This window comes from Saccopteryx bilineata, chromosome 1 (assembly GCF_036850765.1).
Source record: "Saccopteryx bilineata isolate mSacBil1 chromosome 1, mSacBil1_pri_phased_curated, whole genome shotgun sequence".
NCBI lineage: Eukaryota > Metazoa > Chordata > Mammalia > Chiroptera > Emballonuridae > Saccopteryx > Saccopteryx bilineata.
In genome coordinates, this window is record NC_089490.1 from 103,346,749 (window position 1) to 103,367,230 (window position 20,482).

A 20,482-nucleotide genomic window follows, 5' to 3' on the forward strand; every position below is an offset into this window, starting at 1 on the left:
AACAGTCTGGACTGTAGACACCCTCATCTGGCTCTAAAGTAGGAGTTGCCAAACTTTTTTCCATAAAGGACCAGGCAATAGTCTAGGCTTTGCAGGCCATGTGTTCTCTGCTACCACCATTAAACTTTACCCTTAGAGCACAAAAGCGGTCATAAACAATATGTAAGGCATAATCATGGCTTTATTCCTGGCACTAAAATAAGAATTACACATCACAAAAAATGTTTCTTTTGAGTTTTTTTTGAAATCATTTAAAAATGTAAAAACCAGGATGACAATCTAACCCAGTGGTTCTCAAAGTGTGCGCCAGGGCACAGTGGTGCACCCTAGAAGATTTCCAGGTGCGCCTTATGGTATTCCAGAGAAATATGTGCCTGTTGGGGACCAAAAAACCAACAGGATTTTTGGAGTTTAGATGTTTGGGGGACAGAGGTGTGGGGAATTGGCTGGAAGCTGACAGTCTGCCCAACCCCCCACCTCACTTGCCTATTAGGTTGCAAATGGCTGTTAAGCTGTGGTACTGGATTGTTTACACTACCCTCCATGTTCTCTGGAAAGACTAGAGGCAAGTTTCTTCTATCCTTTGTTTGGTGTCAAGTTAAGGAAATACTACTCTTTTTGTTAACACATCATTATTATATTTGTTATTAACACATTATTTTTAGATAAATACACCCAAATAAAATGGATAGATTTCTCAAAAAGAAGCATGATATTGAAGAATCTGATTCTGGAAGTGAGCAAAAGTTAAGTGTAAATAAAATAGGACTTAAAGGCTGACGGGCAGAATTTAATTTATAGCATTTTCCATCACTTAACACTGAACAGTACGATTGGATTAGAAACCCATTCATGGAAGCTTCAGGTGATTTTAGTTTAACATTAACAGAAGAAGAATTGGCAGCTATATCCACTGATAGTGGATTGATGATTAAACATAAGGAATTGTCTCTTGAAGCCTTTTGGATTTCTATAAAAGAGGAATATGTGGCAATATCTAAAAAAGCTTTGAACATTTTACTACAATTTTCAACATCCTATTTATGTGAATTAGGATTTTCTACCCTCAACACAAGAGTAAAAAGAGAGGAATTCTTCAATGTATTGATGAGGAAATGAGAGTTTGCCTTTCAAATATATGCCCAAACATTGAAGAAATTGCTAGGACATATCAGGCTCATGTTTCTTATAAACACAAGAATGAAAAACTTAACACATTTGTGCCGGGACCTGCCAAATTTACTAAATCTTACTAAGAATGTATCTATATATATAAAAAGATAACTTTTTTATTTTTGATCCCTCTTTTTTTATGAATTCTAAAAAGCATAACTCAAAAAATATAACATAAAAATGTTTTTTTAATGTCAGAATAAACTTAATCGTATTTATTTCATTTAATTATCATAAAAGCACGCTTGGACTTTATTTTTTTTCTTTAATATTTGACTTAATTATTATAACCTATTTCTCAGAAATTTGTATATAGTGCACCTACAATTATTTGTAGGATTTTAAATGCGTCCCGTCTTCAAAAAGTTTGAGAACCACTGCACTAATCAAATGGGCTACACAGCCCATTTGATTGAAGCAGGGCAGGTTCAATACCTGGTCAGAGCACATACAAGAATCAATCAATGAATGCATAAATAAGTGGAAAAACAAATCAATATTTCTCACTCTCCCCTCGTCTCTCTAAAATCAATCAATATATATATTTTTAAAAATGTAGAAACCAGACTTAGCTTGTGGGCTGTGTGAAAACAGTGCTGTGCTGACCCATCTCTGAGGTGCTGTGATGAATCCTATGGGACAAATTGCACCTGCTGATAGATGCTGCCCAACAAAACTGTCTTGACCTTGTTCTGTCTTAGAAAAGAGCACACAGATCCGAACCATGAAGTGAAACAAAAAAGTCAAGTGGCAGGCTTATCTTAATATCACATGCTTATGACAGGACGTCCCCTGTCTCACTAGGTGCATTGTAAAGTAAGGGCTGATTAACTATCACATGTGTGGGAAGTGTGACGCTCCCACTGTGCAGGGGAGACACAGCCTGAATCCGTGGCCTCTAATTCCATGGAAGGGTGTGTGCAAAATATCCATTGTTATTGGTAATTGTTACAGTAATATAATGTTATAGTAATTAAATATATAGAAATATAGAAAAATATGGGAAACATATAAAAATAAATTAAGATATAATAGTAAAAGCAATTAAGGAAAGTGATTAAGGCTATGATGTCTGGACAGGAATTAATCTAGTGTGTACAGATACGATAGGCAGACTCTGCCTTTCACGCAGGGCCCAGTTAGTGTGTGTGTGAAGTTATATATTGATAAAAAGTGGCTTGACATTTCGATAAATTAACCTAAAAGGGGCTCCCTGCCAAAACTCCCAAAAAAGTGGTTTGATGTAATAATCCTATAGATTGACACCTGTTAGAAGGTGTAGGCCAAAAATATATATATACTAAAGCTAAGGGTCCCCCCCAACTACAGTGGTCGCCCAGACTCCAACATTGAACTTAGACTGTCTCTATGTCATTCTGACCAAGGACAGCCAAGAGGAGCATGCCGACGGGGTCCCCTTAAGCTGTACTCAGGCATGCCAAAAAAATTTGTGAGTAATTAACTGCCTGTGTAATTCTTGCAACTAACTTGTGTGTTGGTCATGTCTTTCCTCTGGTGGCAGTTGGTCTTTGCACTGATAAGTAAAATCCTCATAGCCACCTCAAGAGTAGTCTCAAAGAGGCTGTCAACCCTGCTGTTAAGCAGGAATGTCCCACTGTGCAGGAAAGTCAAACTGGGGACGCCTAGTCGAGGTAGAGCTTGGGCTCTACTGGGACAGTTATATGGTAGCCAGTCAGACAGGCATGAACAGAGCAGGACAATAAGCCAGGTATCAAATGTCACCAGGGCCGAAAGCCCCAGGTGCATAGTATTGTGCAAAACTGGGAAAACAAGGACCTCACCTCCAAGGTAATCTTTCTTCCCCTAGCATATTATAGCTGGTCATGGGGTTTGGACCACTTCACCTCCGCGCCTTTCCTCCCCTGGTGTGCTGCTAGTCATGAGGGTTAGACACCCCCCTCTTAGAGGGAGAATAATCAAGAGGGAATGGAGAACAGCACCAAGCTCCCAGGACAATGAGGTTCTGACCCACATCACATACATCTAGGCTTCTGTTGTATTTCAGCTCCAGGCCCAGAAAAGCAGCAAAACCAAACAAGCCATGCCGTAACTAACATCAGGACCAGATGCATTGACTAATGTCCCTCTGCCCTGGCGCTGACCAATCAGTGGAGATCATGAACCCTGAGAGGACACACCTGGAGAGCTGATGAGTGTTCTATTGAGATCCCCCCCTGGGACCCCCCACCCCCACCCCAAGCCCAAATCCCCACCCTTAAAAGCCCTTAGGATGGAGGACCCAGCTACTCTGCCTCTTAGGAGCATGCTGGCAGCTTTCCTGTCCCCTTTCTCTTCCCACTAGCTAGGTTATCTTTACCGTTCCCTCTCCTAAGCCCCAAGGGTTCTTTTGCCTTTGTAACTTGTTTCCTGAGCCCATTTCTTCTACCTCTGTGACTTTCCAAATGAACTTTCTGTTATAGTTTGAGTCTAGGCTCTGAATTCTTTCTTAGCCAGAACTTAAGTACAGGTACTGTACTGAGGTAGTGACCAAAGTCTGGTCTGACCACGGGTCTAACACCTGGTGCCCTTTTTGCTGCTGCCAACAGTATCCCGTGCTCTAAGAAACAGGCATTTGGGTTTCCAGCATTTATTCCTCTGTTAGACAGTGTTTCCAAATCCTAATTTATAGTTTCCACATCTTGGTCTCTGAATGCGCCCTGAACTCCCAGAAAGGAGTCTCTAGAATGAATACATGGCAGGGGCCCCTGTCCTGGGAGTTGGAATGAAGAATTATGCTTGTGTGTTTATAAAACAGGACCGCTCTTTGGGTAGACAGATGAGGCCACCATACCGGAGACCCAAGATGTGCAAAATCATGTTCTCTCCCCCCCCCCCCATGCCCCTTCCAGGCCCTGCAGGAAGCGTCGTCCTGTAGTGTGGCCAGAGCAAACGCACAGTGGGAGAACGGAGTCGTGCACAGACCACAAGTAAGGAACCAGCTTCTAACTGTCCAGCCGGCACACTTTCTTCAGGGGAACGTTACCAGCCGTCCCAGAAGAACTGGACCTTAGAGACACGTGCATCAGGCCCTTGGGAAAGTCAGGACCCTTGGCGAGCCAATTATAAAAATGACTGTCGGCGGGGCCCACACGGTGACCCGACTGCCTGTGGGAACCCATCCAACCTTCCCTGACACCTGGCGGGGCTCCCCCCACCCCTCGGTCGCGTCCCCGAGGCCCCGCCCCCAGCCTGCGGCCGGGCGGTAGGGGGCGACGGCCCCGGGGCCAGGGGCAGCCGGGCTTGACCTCGACCTCGGCGAAGCGGGTCCCACCCGGCGGCGCAGCCCGGGCCACGAGCCCCTCCCTCCGCGTCTCCCCGCCCCGGCGGCGCCCCGCGCGGGCTGCGCTCGCTCGGAGCGGCGGGGCCGCAGGCGGCCATGGCGGCGGGCGCCGGGGCCAGGCCGGCGCCGCGCTGGCTGAGGGCGCTGGCGGAGCCGCTGAGCGCGGCGCAGCTGCGGCGGCTGGAGGAGCACCGCTACAGCGCCGCGGGCGTCTCGGTGCTCGAGCCGCCGCTGCAGCTCTACTGGACCTGGCTGCTCCAGTGGGTCCCGCTGTGGGTTGCCCCCAACTCCATCACCCTGCTGGGCCTCGCCATCAGCCTGCTCACCACGCTCGTGCTCATCTCCTACTGCCCCACCGCCACCGAGGAGGTAGGGCGCGACCCCCGCCCCCGCCAAGGCGGCGGGAGGACCCCCAACTGCTGTCCCCGGAAGCCCCGCGTCCCCCGCCCGGCACCGCCCGGGCGGCTGGAGGCACCAGAGGAGCGGAGAGACCCCCGCGTGGCTGAGCTTCTCGGGGCAGCGGAGGGGCGCCGCGGCGGTCCCGAGCCTCCCCCGGCCGCCTAGAGGCTGTCACACCGCTACCCAGTCTGTGTCCACCCTGAGCCTCCTCCTGGTGGTGGCGATGGGGGGGGGGGGGCGCTGTCAAGGTCACTACGAGCCGGGGGCCTGCTGCTTGCCTGCCACCCCATCCGACGCCGAGCTGTGGGATCGACGAGCAGTGGGTACACACATTGGGGACTCAACGGGTGGGTAACCTCATCTCCGTCCTGCCTGACACCAGGGCTTGTGGTCAGGTTGGACAAGCCCGAGATGTCCTTTGTAAACGTAGTCATCTGTTTCTCAAGGTTGTGGTAGCTGTCCTGAAATTACCAGGAGCATTGGTCAAAGAGGAGTTACTCTTTTAAGAGGTAACAACTTCCTCTTTGCTTCATTGACTTTTCATGAAACACAGACTAAGGTATTAGCACAGTGATAATCCTTCCTTACCATCGTGACCCAGGGATCATGAAAGCCAGCAGAGTTTGTTAGCAGTGAGTCTTTGACCTATGTCCCAAATAAGAGTAAATAATGTGGGCTTTAGACAACTCTTAATCAGAAAATCCCTTTGGGCTGAGTGTGGAGCGTTTGGGAGGCAGAGGGGGTCTCCTCTGTCTGTACCTTTTTAGAGCACGTGAATAAATGTTAAATCACACATTCTGTGACATTACTTTATTGTCTTTGCTCTCCAAATTGTAAACTCAACTGTATAATCATATGTGAGTATAGGTCCTGTGGGGAACTACTTGCAATCTGAGGTTGGATAACAAGAATATAGTGGAAATACCTCATGTCCTCCATGTATGCATCCATTTTTAAAAATAATTAATGGAGCCTACATTTTAAACAGATCTTGCCAATTGATGGTTATGTTTATTATATACTGCTCAGAAAAATTAGAGAATAGTTTATCGCTTCATGTTCATTTTGCAATATGCCCTAATTTTTGTGAGCAGTGCAGATGATTTCTTGGCAGACATTCCTATTGTTACTCATTTCTATACTGTTTGAACAAAGTAAGTTGGTCTAGTTTTTGGCTAGAATGAAAAGCACTGGACTCGAAGAGGCATACTTGGGTTATAATGTGGCTGTGCCACACCCTGGTGAGAATGGCTGGTCTGTTTTCCCAGGTGTAAGATCAACAATCATACCTGGCAAGCCAATTTCACTAGGCTGCAGTGAAGACCAAATGCTAAAAGTTATAACTTGCTCAACAAATTAAAAAATAGAACTGCTATTGAAAATGTCCTGAAAATATATAATAAAATTTAGTGTTTCTTGGGTCTAAATTTGGCTAACAGTAGTTGGGTATTTCTGATATTTGCCAGTTGAATTGTGATTTTTTCAATATTATTATTAATTTAAGAACCATTTGTTGAGCACTTACAAAGAGCAGGACGTACCGACAAGTGCAAGAGATTCTATTTAGGGATGTAAGGGCGGGGTGGTGGCGGTGAAGGAGGAGATCAGATTATGATTACTTAATTTTTAGCCTCAGCCTTATTTAAATGGAGGCAGCACTTAAAAAAAGTTAGAAAAATCAGAATGATCCAAAAAGGGGGAGGATGGTTAAAATAATAAGACACCGAGAAGAGTTTCTTAAATCCATGTCATTAGATCTTGCACATGCTTCTAAATGGCTAACGCAGGAGAAACGTGGTTACAGGATTCACACTACCTGTTTGATAATTCTAGCAACAGCATGGAAGAAACATGCTATTTTGCTTTCAGGTCACAAAGCTAGTAAATAACAGGACCAGGCAGGATTCAGAGCTAGATCAGTCTGACACCAAAGCCAGTATTTTTTTTTTTACACATATTACCTACCACTTGGGGTTGTCTGGGGTCCCTGCCTTTTTCTATGTGATATGTAGGAAAAATAGCTTGTATCTTATGCAATATTTATCAGGTATGTAAAGTGTTTTGACATCTGTTGTTGCATTTGTGTCTTATAGCAACCCAAGGGGGTCTGCAGGTTTTTTCCTTCCTAGAATAGCCATGCTATCATTGTAGTATTTCTTCAATCTAGTCATCTTGAAGTAACAGTAGTACTATATATACTGCTCACAAAAATTAGGGGATACTTTATCGCTTCATATGATCAAAGAGGAGTTATGCTTCATATGAAGCGATAAGATATCCCCTAATTTTTGTAAGCAGTATATTTTTATTAAGAGGAAATTGAGACCCAGGGGGTTAAGTGACTTAAACTTGACTTGGAACTTGTTTTCTGGTTCTTAGACTTAAGATTTCTTCATGCTTTTTCATACTTGAAAGATTCCTTCCATAAAGAGTCAGGAAAAATACATAAGGTTTTTGGGTTTAGAGGTTTAGGCTTATCTACCCCTACAGGATATAGTCCTACCCACAGAGGATTACATATGTGGAGTGCAGACTACATATCTATTAATATGTTAATATTTTATGTAAGCTAGGAAGAAGCTAGGAAGGATCCTCCTTACCATCTTCAGAGAGAATGGGGTCCTGCCATACACCTTGATTTTGGATTTCCAGCCCCCCAAAACTGAGAGTATAAATTTCTGTTGCTTTTAACTATATACATATAATAATATTTAATCTGTTTTTTTTTAACTACTGTATTAATTTCTAGGACATGGCTGTGGATGCAGGGAAATTAATAGAAAAAAGTTAAATGATTTATATTAAGCTTCTACAGGGGTGCCCTGAATTGCGTTTTACAATGATTTCTGCTAAGGAACTTTCCACTCCAGCCAAATTGAACTGCTTACTTTTTTCCCCTTGTCCCTCTCTTTTTTCAGTCCTCTGTCTTTCTCCTGTCCCGCTTTCATCTTTCAGTGCCCAGTTCTGACACTACCTCCTGATGAAATATTTCTTCCTTCTCCAGTCAAATTGACTACTTAATCCTCTACACTCCAATATAACAATAATCACTAATGTTTACCACTACCAAGTATTGACTATGTACCTGGCATTATTTTAAGCTGCTTTTGTCTATTATCTCATTTAATCCTCTCAAGGGCATTACCATTTTATGGAGGAGGAAACTGAAGGGAAATTAACTTTTTCCAGGGTCTGTTGCTTTAAACAGAGACCAGAATTCCAAACCAGAAACCTGTGCTTCCACCACAGGACTTGGTAGTCCTCCTGTGGAGCTTCTCCATTTCGGTTAGTGTGTCTTTACCGAACAACCTGCCAGATTTTAAATTCAGACGGAAACTGCTCACTTGGCACATTCTCCACAGCACAGTGCCTTACGTTTAACAGAGGCTTAGTGAATATTTGCTGAGTTAGTAACTACGTGAATGCAATAACAAAACGCAATCGAGAGATCATGTTGTCCACCCTTATCCAGTGTTAGTGGGTCTTGGATTAAATACTTATCAGTTGTGTGGCCTGGATAATTTTAACAAGAGTAAGCAAGAGCTGGGGTGGAGAGAGAAAACAAGAACTGAATTGCCTCCTTCTTACCTTGATGAAACACTTCTATCTGAACGAAGCTCTGTCCTTGGCCCCCATTCCTTGGGGCCTGGTCCTAAAGTACAATCACAGACTCCTCTGGTTGGAAGGACCTTAGGGCTTATTTAATGTAATTTCTATATTTGTATATGAGAAAACTCAGTGATTCGAATCTAGAACCCAGTTCTTCGAGCTCCAGCCTAAGTAGTGTTTATCTACCAGAAAACCCTTATATACCAGTTTTTAACTGGAATAAACTGTGGCTCCATTTAAAAAAATTATATGAGTAAATATTTTTGCTCTGTCTTTTTAGTCTGTGTTTATAAATCTATGTCATTTTCTCTGCTAAGAGTATGTTTATAGCAAACAGGTACCTAGCATAGAGCTAGGTCAAAGGGCATCAAATAATTTCTTTTGTTTATATGATAGAAAGTTGAACCAAAAAGCAAGTATGTCTGAGAAAGTCAGGAAGAGCTTAAGAAATGTTTTATTCCCTGTTTTAATAATTCAGATTATAATTGCCTTTGCACTATAAAGAATTATTTGTTGGGGGAATAAAAAGAAAAGGCAATAATCTGTAGATTCCTTCTCATTTTTTAAATAGGTTTGGCTGCTTTGAAATTTAGTATATTTTCTTTTTTATTTCCTACCTTTCTCTCTTTCTTTTAACTGACTCAGTAACTTATCATGGATCATATATTAAGGCAGGACTCTTGTAAAGGATTGGACTCTCCTTCTAAAACAAAACTTACGTTCCAAACTTTCAGGAGGTGAAAGTTCTAGAAGCAGGCCAGGGACATGGGTGAAGCAAGCAGGCAGTCAGATCTCAGCATTTAAGCAGCAGGTGCACCACCCTGAGAATCAGTGCCCTCTTAAATTCTGCATCCAAGGTGCTGCACCGTCGCCCCAGCCCTGTCTGGAAGGAGCCCCTGCAGGTGATGTGGAAGGAGCTTTACATGAGGTTTGCCCCTTTGATTCCTGTGGTTTCCCTATATTTGGTTCCCAAGGACTAAACTGTGTATTCTTTAGAATTCTGGTTAAGTGTGGCTAAAACATGGCATTGTAGGTACAGAAAGAGCTTTAAAAACCGAGTGGGGCTTGTGAAAGTAAAAAACAGAACAGATGTTAGAGCACCCAGCACTGACATTGATAATAAATTTGGGCCCAGGGGGTTCCCTTCATGCCCCTCTTCCTTCCTGCTCCTCTTAGCACATTGAGAGTCTGGCATTTTCAACAAGAACTCTAGTAAGTACTAGAGGAGGTGTGTATGTATATATAAAAAGAACTATTCATACAAAATATAATAGGAAAAACCTACCTTTTAAAGTATAGATTTTTTTTTTTTTTTTTGTATTTTTCTGAAGCTGGAAACGGGGAGAGACAGACAGACTCCTGCATGCCCCCGACCGGGATCCACCCAGCACGCCCACCAGGGGGCGTCGCTCTGTTGCGACCAGAGCCACTCTAGCGCCTGAGGCAGAGGCCAAGGAGCCATCCCCAGCGCCGGGGCCATCTTTGCTCCAATGGAGCCTCGGCTGCGGGAGGGGAAGAGAGAGACAGAGAGGAAGGAGAGGGGGAGGGGTGGAGAAGCAGATGGGCGCTTCTCCTGTGTGCCCTGGCCGGGAATCGAACCCGGGACTTCTGCACACCAGGCTGACGCTCTACCACTGAGCCAACCGGCCAGGGCCTTAAAGTATAGATTTTTAATGTCAAGAAAGCCCCTGGAACCCTGAAGTTCTGGTTAAACTGCCTCTGTGGGCTGCCTCCCCCCCCACCCCCCTTTGGCGGCCTGCCTCATTTCCTGAAAATGGGTGTGCTCTTCTCAAATGCTGGCCCCTAATGGAGCCAGAGCCCAGGCCAGAAGTCCCTGTTGAAGCAGTTAGCACCCTGGGGCCCTTCCTGAATTGCGTGAGAACAGTGTTATTCTTCCTGACACCCAAGGCCTCTGCAGCCTCCCAGACCTCACAGGGGAGCCTCCCTCTGTAAACAGGGAAGTACCCCATGCAGCACAGGTGAACTTCTTAACTGTATGGATCTCAGGCACATATTATGGGTTAGACCAGTGTCAGATTAGTAAGTGTTAGAAATTTCTCTATGAACTTTCTCTTAAAAGAATCACTAGAATCACTCCTTTTAATACCACGCCAGCATTCCATTTTTTCATGTATGCAAGATCTGTCTTAGCAGTTTTCTTTCTTCCTACCTTGTATAAGTGCAGCTTCTATTTTTATGGAGAGAGTACTCAGTTGATGTTTGGATCACTGAAATGCCCATGTTACCAGATGACCCAATAGGTACTGGTTATGTGATACCTTTTGCCTGTGTCAGCTCACATCCAAGGTTATTTAAAGCCAAGAGGCCTTTTTTCTAAGTATAAAAATTCATATAAATGGACATTGCATAGTTCCAATATTTCCTAAATTTTAACTGGGGAAGATATTTTGCTTTTGTGTATTACCTATACTGTTTTTGATTTATTTTTTTTTCATCAACTTTAAACCTACTCTTTTTTTTTAAGACTTAGACTCATTCTAAGCCTTTTAATAGCCATATTAAATTTTTCCAAAACACATTAAAATAAAGACATAAATTTTAAAATGAAGCACCTAAAATTATGTTAGTATCAGTAGGAACAGTTAAAATTTGCTGAGCTCCTTCCATATGCCAGGTACTTTTCTAAGGCCTTTGCATATAATAATTTATATAGTTCTCATAATAAGCCAGGAATTGTGGTTATTCCTGTTTTTCATAAAGGAAAACTGAGGCACAGAGAAGTTAAGTAACTCAGTCAGTTTACTCAGCTTGTAATGGCAAAGCAGGAATCTGGGCACAGGTAGAGCCCAGAGTCTACATTACTAACCACGCTTCAAAAGAACCATGTCATGTGTTCTTCCCTTTGGAAACCATTTTACCTGATAGGTTACCAGGTAAACTTTACCCAAGAGGAAATATTTACATCATCGGTTGATTTTAATTATCTAGCTATTTAGCTCCTATGGTACGTACACTAGAGTTGAAAAACAGACAACATGCTTTATACCCTTAAAAGGATTATATTCTAATATGAATAGGGGCCATGGAGACTATCTAGTCTAGCATTTTTATTTATAGAAGACCTAAGAACGTTTTCCAAAAAATTCAGTATTGTGTGTGTGTGTGGGGGGGGGCATGAAGGGTGAAAGATGAGAAGCCTCCACTCATAGTTGCATCACTTTAGTTATTCATTGATTGCTCTTCATACGTGCCTTGACGGGAGAGGTGGGGGACAGGGCTCTAGCCGAGCCAGCGACCCTTTGCTCAAGCCAGCGACCTTGGGCTTTAAGCCAGAAACCTTTGGGTTCAAGCCCATGAACTTGGGATCATGTTGATGATCCCGCAACCCCGCACTCAAGCTGGTGAACCTGAGCCCGCGCTCAAGCCGGTGACCTTAGGGTTTTGAAGCTGGGTCCTCAGCATGAAATTTGTTCAGTGAGCAGAGATGTGCTCATTCATCACTTCCTAAGTCTTTTCTTCCTTTTTCTGACTCTTGCTCATTCAAACGCATGTATGAAAAGAAGGATGATTCCTAGGGTGAATAATTTATGTATATGTGAGTGTTCTCTCTGATCCAGAGTTATTATTAACAAGAACAGTTGCCATGTAGTCTCATTCAGATCTTCGATTTCTCTAATTGTATAATGGATAATACTATCCTATAATTCAAGTAACTAGAAAAAAGTAAAAGTTGCCCAAATACTTAATTTTATACAGCTCTTTTTCAATGGTGTAACTAAAAAGTGATTTAAATAGGTTTGTTTTTTTTAATGACTAGGGGTTATGATTGATCTTGTTTTTTAGAGTAAACTTAATATTTCATGAAATCATGTAAGATTCATCATTATTACTTAAATTGTGACATAGCCACATAATTAAATATCATGCAGTAATTTAAAAGAATTGTGTAGATCTATATGATTTGGAAAGATTTCTAATACAGTAAATATTGTGAAAATTTTATAATCTAAAACTTTAATTGTTAGGAATCTAATATTACCTGAAGAAGTTTTACTTTTTGGAATATTTTCCTTCTGTGGAAGTACTCTGCCTAACCTGTGGTGGCGCAGTGGATAAAGCGTTGATTTGGAACGCTGAGGTCACCAGTTTGAAGCCCTGGACTTGCTGATCAAGGCATATATGGGAGTTGATGGCTACTGCTCCTGTCCTCTTTCCCTCTTTCTCTCTCTCTCTCTCTCTCTCTCTCTCTCTCTCTCTCTCTCTCTCCCCCCTCTCCTCTCTCTAAAATAAATAAATAAAATCTTAAAAATTAAAAAAAAGTACTCTGATATATTGCTCATGACTTTATAATTTATAATCCAAGCCCAATTTTTCCATACTTAACATCTGAAATTTCTGAAAGTTCACAGGAAAACTGGAATTGCGTTGGGGTGGCTCTGACCATCCTGCTGCCCCCTGGGGATCTCTTCTGTAATTACACCCTGTGAGGGAGACCCCTCAAGAGAGGGTCCTGCTAGGCCTGGCCAAGTGCATCTCCAGCCTGAGGCCATTTTTTACAGATAACAGGTTAGAAAAAAAGATGAAAATGTGCCAACTATTTAATAACTTCCTGGTGAGAATGGAGGTGATGGTAACAGGGAAAAGAGAGATCATAGGTCAGGCTCCTGAGGTCTTGGTAAGACCAGAACAGGAGTGAACTGGGTACTGGGAAGGAGGAAATTACCGTTCCTTTCTGGGTAGTTTTTTGTTTGTTTGTTTTTAAACAACAGAAATTTATTGCCTCCCAGTTCTGGAGGCCAACTGTGCAAAATCAAGGTGTTGGCAAAGCTGCACTCCCTCTGGAGGCTCGAGAGAAGAATCCATTCCTTGTCCCTACTGCTGGTTCCTGGTGTTTCTTGGCCTTTCCGGATCTCAAGGAAAGGAAGCCTCACGTGGCTTGCAGCCATTTCCTATGGCTCACTGCACTTGAAATTGTCTTGTGTGAGCGGGAAAGTGCTTCTCAGCAGGTGTGAGAAAGAGGTAGTCAGTGGGGGAGCCAGTGGAGAAGATCTAGTCAGTGCAGCCTGCCTCACAGAGTAGGGTAGGTCAGAAGCCCTGGGTTGGGTTCCTGGACCCAGTCTAGCTGCTTGTTTTGGTGTGACTTTATTACCACTCCCTAAGTTTCACTTTTATCTTTAATAAAAAGGACAGGATAATAACTGCTCTGTCTATGTGGAATGCCTTGGTATTCTGTAAACACTTTAAAAAAATCCTTTGTTGTACTGTTTAAGAAATGTTATTACCATCCCAGTCTTAATCTCTTCTAATTACCTTATAGGTCTCTGTCCCTGAGTTGAGTAAGCCTTGTATTTTCAGGCCTCTACCTGTGTTTCTGTCTAGACCTCTTCTCCTCTCCCTGTTTAAATTACCCCTCTTTACCTATTGAAACTACATTTAATTGCTCTGCTAGCCTAGTGAAGTGGTTTTGAACTAGTGAACCAGTCTTTGTTTCCTTTTTCTAAATAAGGAGTAGAGTTCACCCCCAACTATACTGTCTAGAAGTCACCAAATTTATTTCAGTATGGATTTCCAGGAACCCCTTTAGACTTGTCTGCATCCAGTCTCCTAGATCAGAGGTCAGAATTAAGCTTCTAATCTGGGCCTTTGGGAGGGCTTCCCAAGAAGCCCCACATTTTCAATAAAAGAAGGTACAGTGCATACAAGGGATAAATGAGATAGCTTTCCGGTAGCTGATTTATTTACTGAAGTCTGTCATTTAGGAGGAAAGTATTTGATGGAAAAGAGACAAGAAAAATGACTTATGTCATTCCTGAAATTTTAATAACTTCAGTTTCCAATTTATTCATATCTGAGATACAATTCTGCTCTCCTTTGGTTATCAAAATTAAAGCAATATAATTTTTCATGGAAAAATGAGTAAGCAGTAGCTGATTTGAAAGAGTTAACAGGTTTATTGAGATTCTTTTAAAAGATTCTTGGTGGTTTGGGGTATTTTTCATGTTTGTAATGTCACAATTTCTTAATTCTTTTGGCCCTAATTTGTTTTATAATTTCTAAATGAATCTTTTAAAAACATACTAATCAGAATTGAATATGACATTTTAATGTTCATGTTTATACTTCAGGTTGCTTCTGTTCTTAAATTAGTTCTAGTTTATGCTGCTTTCCTTTTGAATAGAAGAGACTTAGTAAGTTCTTTAAAGCAATTCATAGAATAATCATTAGTGTTGGGCATCTAATATTAACCAGTAATGGAACTTTTTTTTGTTTGTTTGGTTTTTTTTTTTTTTTTAAAGAGACAGAGTCAGAGAGAGGGATAGACAGAGACAGACAGACAGGAACAGAGAGATGAGAAGCATCAATCATTAGTTTTTCGTTGTGACACCTTAGTTGTTCATTGATTGCTTTCTCATATGTGCCTTGACCGTGGGGCTACAGCAACCAAGTAACCCCTTGCTTGAGCCAACCACCTTGGGTCCAAGCTGGTGAGCTTTTTGCTTAAGCCAGATGAGCCCGCGCTCAAGCTGGTGACCTCAGGGTCTCGAACCTGGGTCCTCCGCATCCCAGTCCGACGCTCTATCCACTGCACCACTGCCTGGTCAGGCTTGATTGGATATTTATAGAATTACTACATAAACCATACACAGGATGATATTTTCAAAATTACATTTGCCACTAAATATATGCAAAACATAATTTAATGTCAATAGCTAACCTTAGTGAGCACTTACTATGTGCCAGGTTCTTTATAAAGAGCTATCTAAAATTTTTTTCATCAGATACATCTATAATTATTATTCATATCTTACAGATGAGGTAACCAAAGTTTAGGGAGTTTAAATAACTTGTGCAAGGTCATTCAGCTATTAAATAATAAAAACAAGGACCCAAACACAGATCTAAACTTTAAAACCCTAGTTCTTGACAATCTTGCTATATACTTCCTCTCTAAGACAGAATTCTGGGTAGATTATTGCTATCATCATACAGGTGAATACTACATTTATAAAGTACTAAAAGAAAGAAGTGATCATTTTTAAATTTTCTTTTCTCTCTTGTTCATATTGGACCCTTGCTATTGATCTGTCTGCAAGTTTACTGACTTGTTCCTCTGTCATTATTATTTGTGCTTCTATATGTAATTTTTTTCCCCTATGGCTTCTTTTATGATTTTTCTCTTTATGATTAGTTTATAATAATTTGTGATGTGCCTTGGTGGGGTTTCAACAACAAACCCCCTTCTGCTAGGGGGTTTGTTGAGCTTCCTGGATATGTGAGTTTATAGATTTCATCAAATTTTTCAGCCATTATTTCTTCTTATATTTTTCACATTCAACCCTCTCTCTGCTTGCTTTCCAAGACTGCAATTACATGTATGTTAGATTGTTGTCTCACGGGTTACAGATGCTCAATTCAGTTAGTCACAGTCTTTTTCTTTCTGTGTATCATTTTGGATAGTTTCCATCCAAATTCACCGATCTCTAAAATGCTGTTAATCTTGTCCAATTTATTTTACATTTCAAATATTGTATTTTTTATTTCTAAAAGTTTCTCTTGAGTCTTGAGTATTTTCTTCTACCTTCTTGAAAAATATGAAGCATTTTTATAATAACTTTTAATGTCCTCATCTGCCAATTCCATTATCTGTCATTCCTGGGTCTGATCGTATTGATTGATGTTATTCCTAGTTGTACATCATATTCTCCTGCTTCTATAAATGACTAGTAATTTTTTATTGGATACCAAACATTGTGAATTTTACTTTTCTGAGTACTTTTTTTAGATTTTTAAATTATTATTTATTATTCCTTTAAGATGTTGTGCTTTGTGTTGGCCACAGGTAACTTACTTGGAAGCAATCAGATCCCTTTGGGGGTGGATTTTAAGTTTGTTAGGACTATTCAGAGAAGCTTTTAGTCTAGTGCTAATTTATCCCCACTGCTAAGGCAATGCACTTCTGAGAATTCTACCCAGGGTCTAGGTGTCACGAGGTCTTTCTACTGTGGGATCATGAATGATTCCCAACTTCGTGTGGTCTTTAAGAATTGCGGCCATGTGTTTTCCATTGGTTCTCTACCTGGCCGTGGTTAGTAGTTTTGTCTCATTCAGACACAGGATAGTTTTCCGCCAAAGGTATAGATAGATCTTTACAACTGAGAACCCTGTTTCTGAGCACCTTCCTCTTCTCTCATGCTCCGCTCCACAAATTCTAGCTGCCTTGCAGGTTCCCCATTACTGTATAAAGGCCTAGAAACTAACCAGTGGCAATTAACAGGAGCAGTGGGAAGGCTCACCTTATCTGTTTCCCTTATGTATGGATCACAGAACCTGTATTGCCTGCAATGTCTGCAAACTGTTGTTTCATTTATTTTATTGCTTTTCTAGTTTTATAAAAGGTGGGAGAGTAAATCCAGACCCCTGATACTCCATTGTGAATAGAAGCAGAAGTCTGTAATTTGTCTGTGTTTTAGAGCAAAGACTTACTGAATAATTTCAACTCTAGTGCCACATATGAATAGTTTTATATTAAAAGACCTGTAAACTAAGAATCAAAATCAGGTCCTCATCCTTCCTCGGTCATTTAACTTTGTGCTTCTCACAAAATGGACTTTTGAGACCCTCTACCCAGCTGACTTATAGCAATTCGTTTGATTTCACAGTTTAATTTTCATCTGCAGAAGAAATATTATGAATCCTCTTTATAATACACTGAAATGATATAAAGTGTGAACACAAGAAAATGTGTTAGTTGGCTTAGATTGAACTATTTTCAAACAGAAGTCTAGCTTATTGTCACTTCTTATTTATAATAATAATATTTTTATTATTTACATTTGTTTTAGGCACCATACTGGACATACCTATTATGTGCGCTTGGACTTTTTATCTACCAGTCACTGGATGCTATTGATGGGAAACAAGCCAGAAGAACAAATTCTTGTTCTCCTTTAGGAGAACTCTTTGACCATGGTTGTGACTCTCTTTCCACAGGTAGATTAACTATAGTTGTGTATTTTTTGTCTTTTAAGTAATGGCTTACACACTAAATGAACTGAGCTGTTTGAATAGCCAATTTTTTTTGGATGGGGGTACATAAGAGAGCAATTCACACAGTGTATTTTAAAGGTATCTTTGAGAATTTATTTTGTTTACCTTACTTTAATGCCAAGATGATGTACCTTAAAACTCTGTATTACTGAATAGTACGTGGCAGGTTTTTTTTCCATTAATTATTTCTAATTCTTAATGGTTCTTAAACCTTGTTTCTTTCAGTGTTTATGGCAGTTGGAGCTTCAATTGCTGTTCGCTTAGGAACACATCCTGACTGCTTGTTTTTCTGCTCTTTTATTGGAATGTTCTTATTTTATTGTGCTCATTGGCAGACTTATGTTTCGGGTGTGTTGAGGTTTGGAAAGTAAGTATGTATTTCATGTACATTAAAAAGTATAATTGAATTTATTTTCACATTCTGTTGTAGTTCGTTAATTTATAGTGAGGGGATCAAAGCTTCAATCAGGAATTTAAATTATCTTTTAATTTATTGGAGTATCTATAAATATTATGCCTTGAGTCTTTTAGGTGTTCTGCATGTTATAAATAGTTATTTAGGTGATAATAACTTTATTTTTTTTTCCCCTTCTCCAACTTACTAGCCCAAACTTATATTAGAGGGGAGAAAGATAAAAGAAGGGACATGAATAATATAGAAAAAGGATATATAGTACTTAAGTAGACAGCATTTGACTTATATAATAAAATAATGAGATCTAGAATCTTAAGGTCCTTCTGATTGAACCTTCATGTGCCCTAAAAGGGGGACCCACTTACAACAGTCACCAGCAACAGATAATTGTGAGACTCTCAGCTGTGGTAGATGATTGGTGAGATAATGTAAAAGGATCTTGTAAATGATAGAACTAAACCCTCAGTTGGAGATATGCCTCTGAAGCCTTTTTTTTTTTTTACAGAGACAGAGAGAGAGAGTCAGAGAGAGGGATAGATAGGGACAGACAGACAAGAATGGAGAGAAATGAGAAGCATCAATCATTAGTTTTTCGTTACGACACCTTAGTTGTTCATTGATTGCTTTCTCATATGTGCCTTGACCATCGTGCTACAGCAGAGCAAGTAACCCCTTGCTCAAGCTGGTGAGCTTTGCTCAAACCAGATGAGCCCGTGCTCAAGCTGGCAACCTCGGGGTCTCGAACCTGGGTCTTCCGCATCCCAGTCTGATACTCGATCCACTGCGCCACCACGTGGTCAGGCTCTGATGGCTCTTTCTGAGACACCAGGTCATAGTGCACAAAGTAGGAACTCTGTTCTCTATTCTTTTTCCTTTGGCCCTGTCTCTGCTGGATCCTTTAAAAACCATCTGCCACTGGCTCTTTCTCAGCTTTGGCTTCTCATGTGTAACAATTCTTTTTAGCCCCACTTTGTTGCTGCATAAGAGAAATAGTAACTCTGAAACAAAAATTCCTGATAATGATAAATGAAAGCTCAAAACTATGGATCTTGGGGCGGTTATTCACATTGATTCTAAGTTATGGAATAATTGCAGCTACCACATATGAAGCCCTGGCATATTTCAGGCACTGTACTAAGCGCTTTATATGTAGCATCTCATATATTCCTCACAGTAACCCTATAAGGGTTGCTGCACCATGGAGCAATGGCTCTGATGGTGGTAATTGCCCTTAGGTGGCTTGCCGGGTGGATCCCCATCTAGGCACATGTGGGAGTCTGTCTCTCTGCCTCCCCTCCTCTCAATAATTTAAAAACAAAACAAAAAAAGAATCTGTAGCTGTTTATAGATTAGGATATGCTAAAATAGGAAAGTAGGTGCAGTGTCTCATGCAGTTTAGTAATATGCTGAACTTGTTCTTGTAAACTAGAGTAATAATGCAATATTCTGGTTAATTATTATTATTGTTGTTATTACTCAGTGACTAACAGTTTGACCTTTTTTGGCCTCTAAACTTCATTAAAAATCTTTCTGAAATGAATTAGTTCACATTCCTAGCCTAGGAATTTTACACTCATTTGCTATTGACTAGCTAATGTGTGCCAAGAACTAGAGATAATCTGAGTCACTTGTGAATGGCCTATATCAGCTGATTGGGGAAAAAAGCGTTCTAGACAGCATGAAGAAAGAAAGTACTCAGAATATTAGGGAAATGGCTGCTGTGGTTGATTACTAAGTATGTAGGGGAGTGGAGGGCTTCTGCAGTACTCCCAGGGGTCAGGCATTTAAAATACTAACTCTGTTTGGCAGAGATCCTAAGCAGTATATATTTTTTCACTTTGCCAAAGTAAACCCTATCATGGAGCACTGAGTATGGTAAATTGATGGTCCAGCTTAACACTCCAGGAAGAATCTCTATGTAGGACATCAACCAAGTCTCTCAAAATGCTTACAAACTAGGCCAGTATTAGCTGTTGACTAGGATGAATTTCCTGAAAATTAGTCAGTAAAGTTAGTGTTTATATTATTGGAGTAAAGATATATGAAACCAGGCCAAATCATCTCAAAATATATTGAGGAAATTTGTTTTATGGATATATTCTTGATATTAGCCTGTTTTATATAAAATTTCCTTCTTTCTGAGAAACTGAAGAAAAAGTATGCCAAGTGAGTTTGTTTACTGGAGCTAAAAAACAAAGTTTTACTAATATTACTACATTTTGCTATTTAATTTTTTCAAATTTTCAAAGCCCTTTAAATGATTTACTAGTTGGTACTGGTTCTGCTTTAGTATACTAATTTAAAAGAACAGGCTCTAGAATCAGATTGGGTAGAATCAAATTCTGGCTCCAAAATACCACTTGTTTGACTGGAAATGTTATTTAAACTTATTTTCTTCAGTTTCTTTATCTGTGAAATGGAAAGAACCATAATTGTGTAAAAGAGTTATTATAAAGATTAAATAATGATAAAAAAAGATTAAATAATGTATATAAAAGACTTTGTGCAGAATCTGGAGGATAGAAGTACTTATTATTAAACTTAGCATTATCATGCCATGCTCTTTTTATTTTAAA

At 40.6% G+C, this 20,482-nt stretch overlaps 1 protein-coding gene across 6 annotated transcripts in view; it reads left to right on the forward strand.

Moving 5' to 3' along the window:
• Positions 1 to 4,389: 4,389 nt before the first annotated feature.
• Positions 4,390 to 20,482, forward strand: part of CHPT1 (choline phosphotransferase 1) — a 37,041-nt gene continuing 20,948 nt past the window's right edge. For 4 of the 6 annotated variants that reach the window (XR_010729485.1, XM_066262803.1, XM_066262792.1 and 1 more), the window contains exons 1-3: positions 4,393 to 4,843; positions 17,287 to 17,434; positions 17,717 to 17,858. Coding sequence is in view for 4 of the 6 variants with exons in the window: in XM_066262803.1 (XP_066118900.1) it covers positions 4,571 to 4,843; positions 17,287 to 17,434; positions 17,717 to 17,858 (563 nt within the window). In the remaining 2 variants the exon portion in view is untranslated. Of the gene's footprint in view, positions 4,844 to 17,286; positions 17,435 to 17,716; positions 17,859 to 20,482 lie in introns of all 6 variants that reach the window. The other 2 variants (XM_066262830.1, XR_010729483.1) reach the window with 2 other exon arrangements.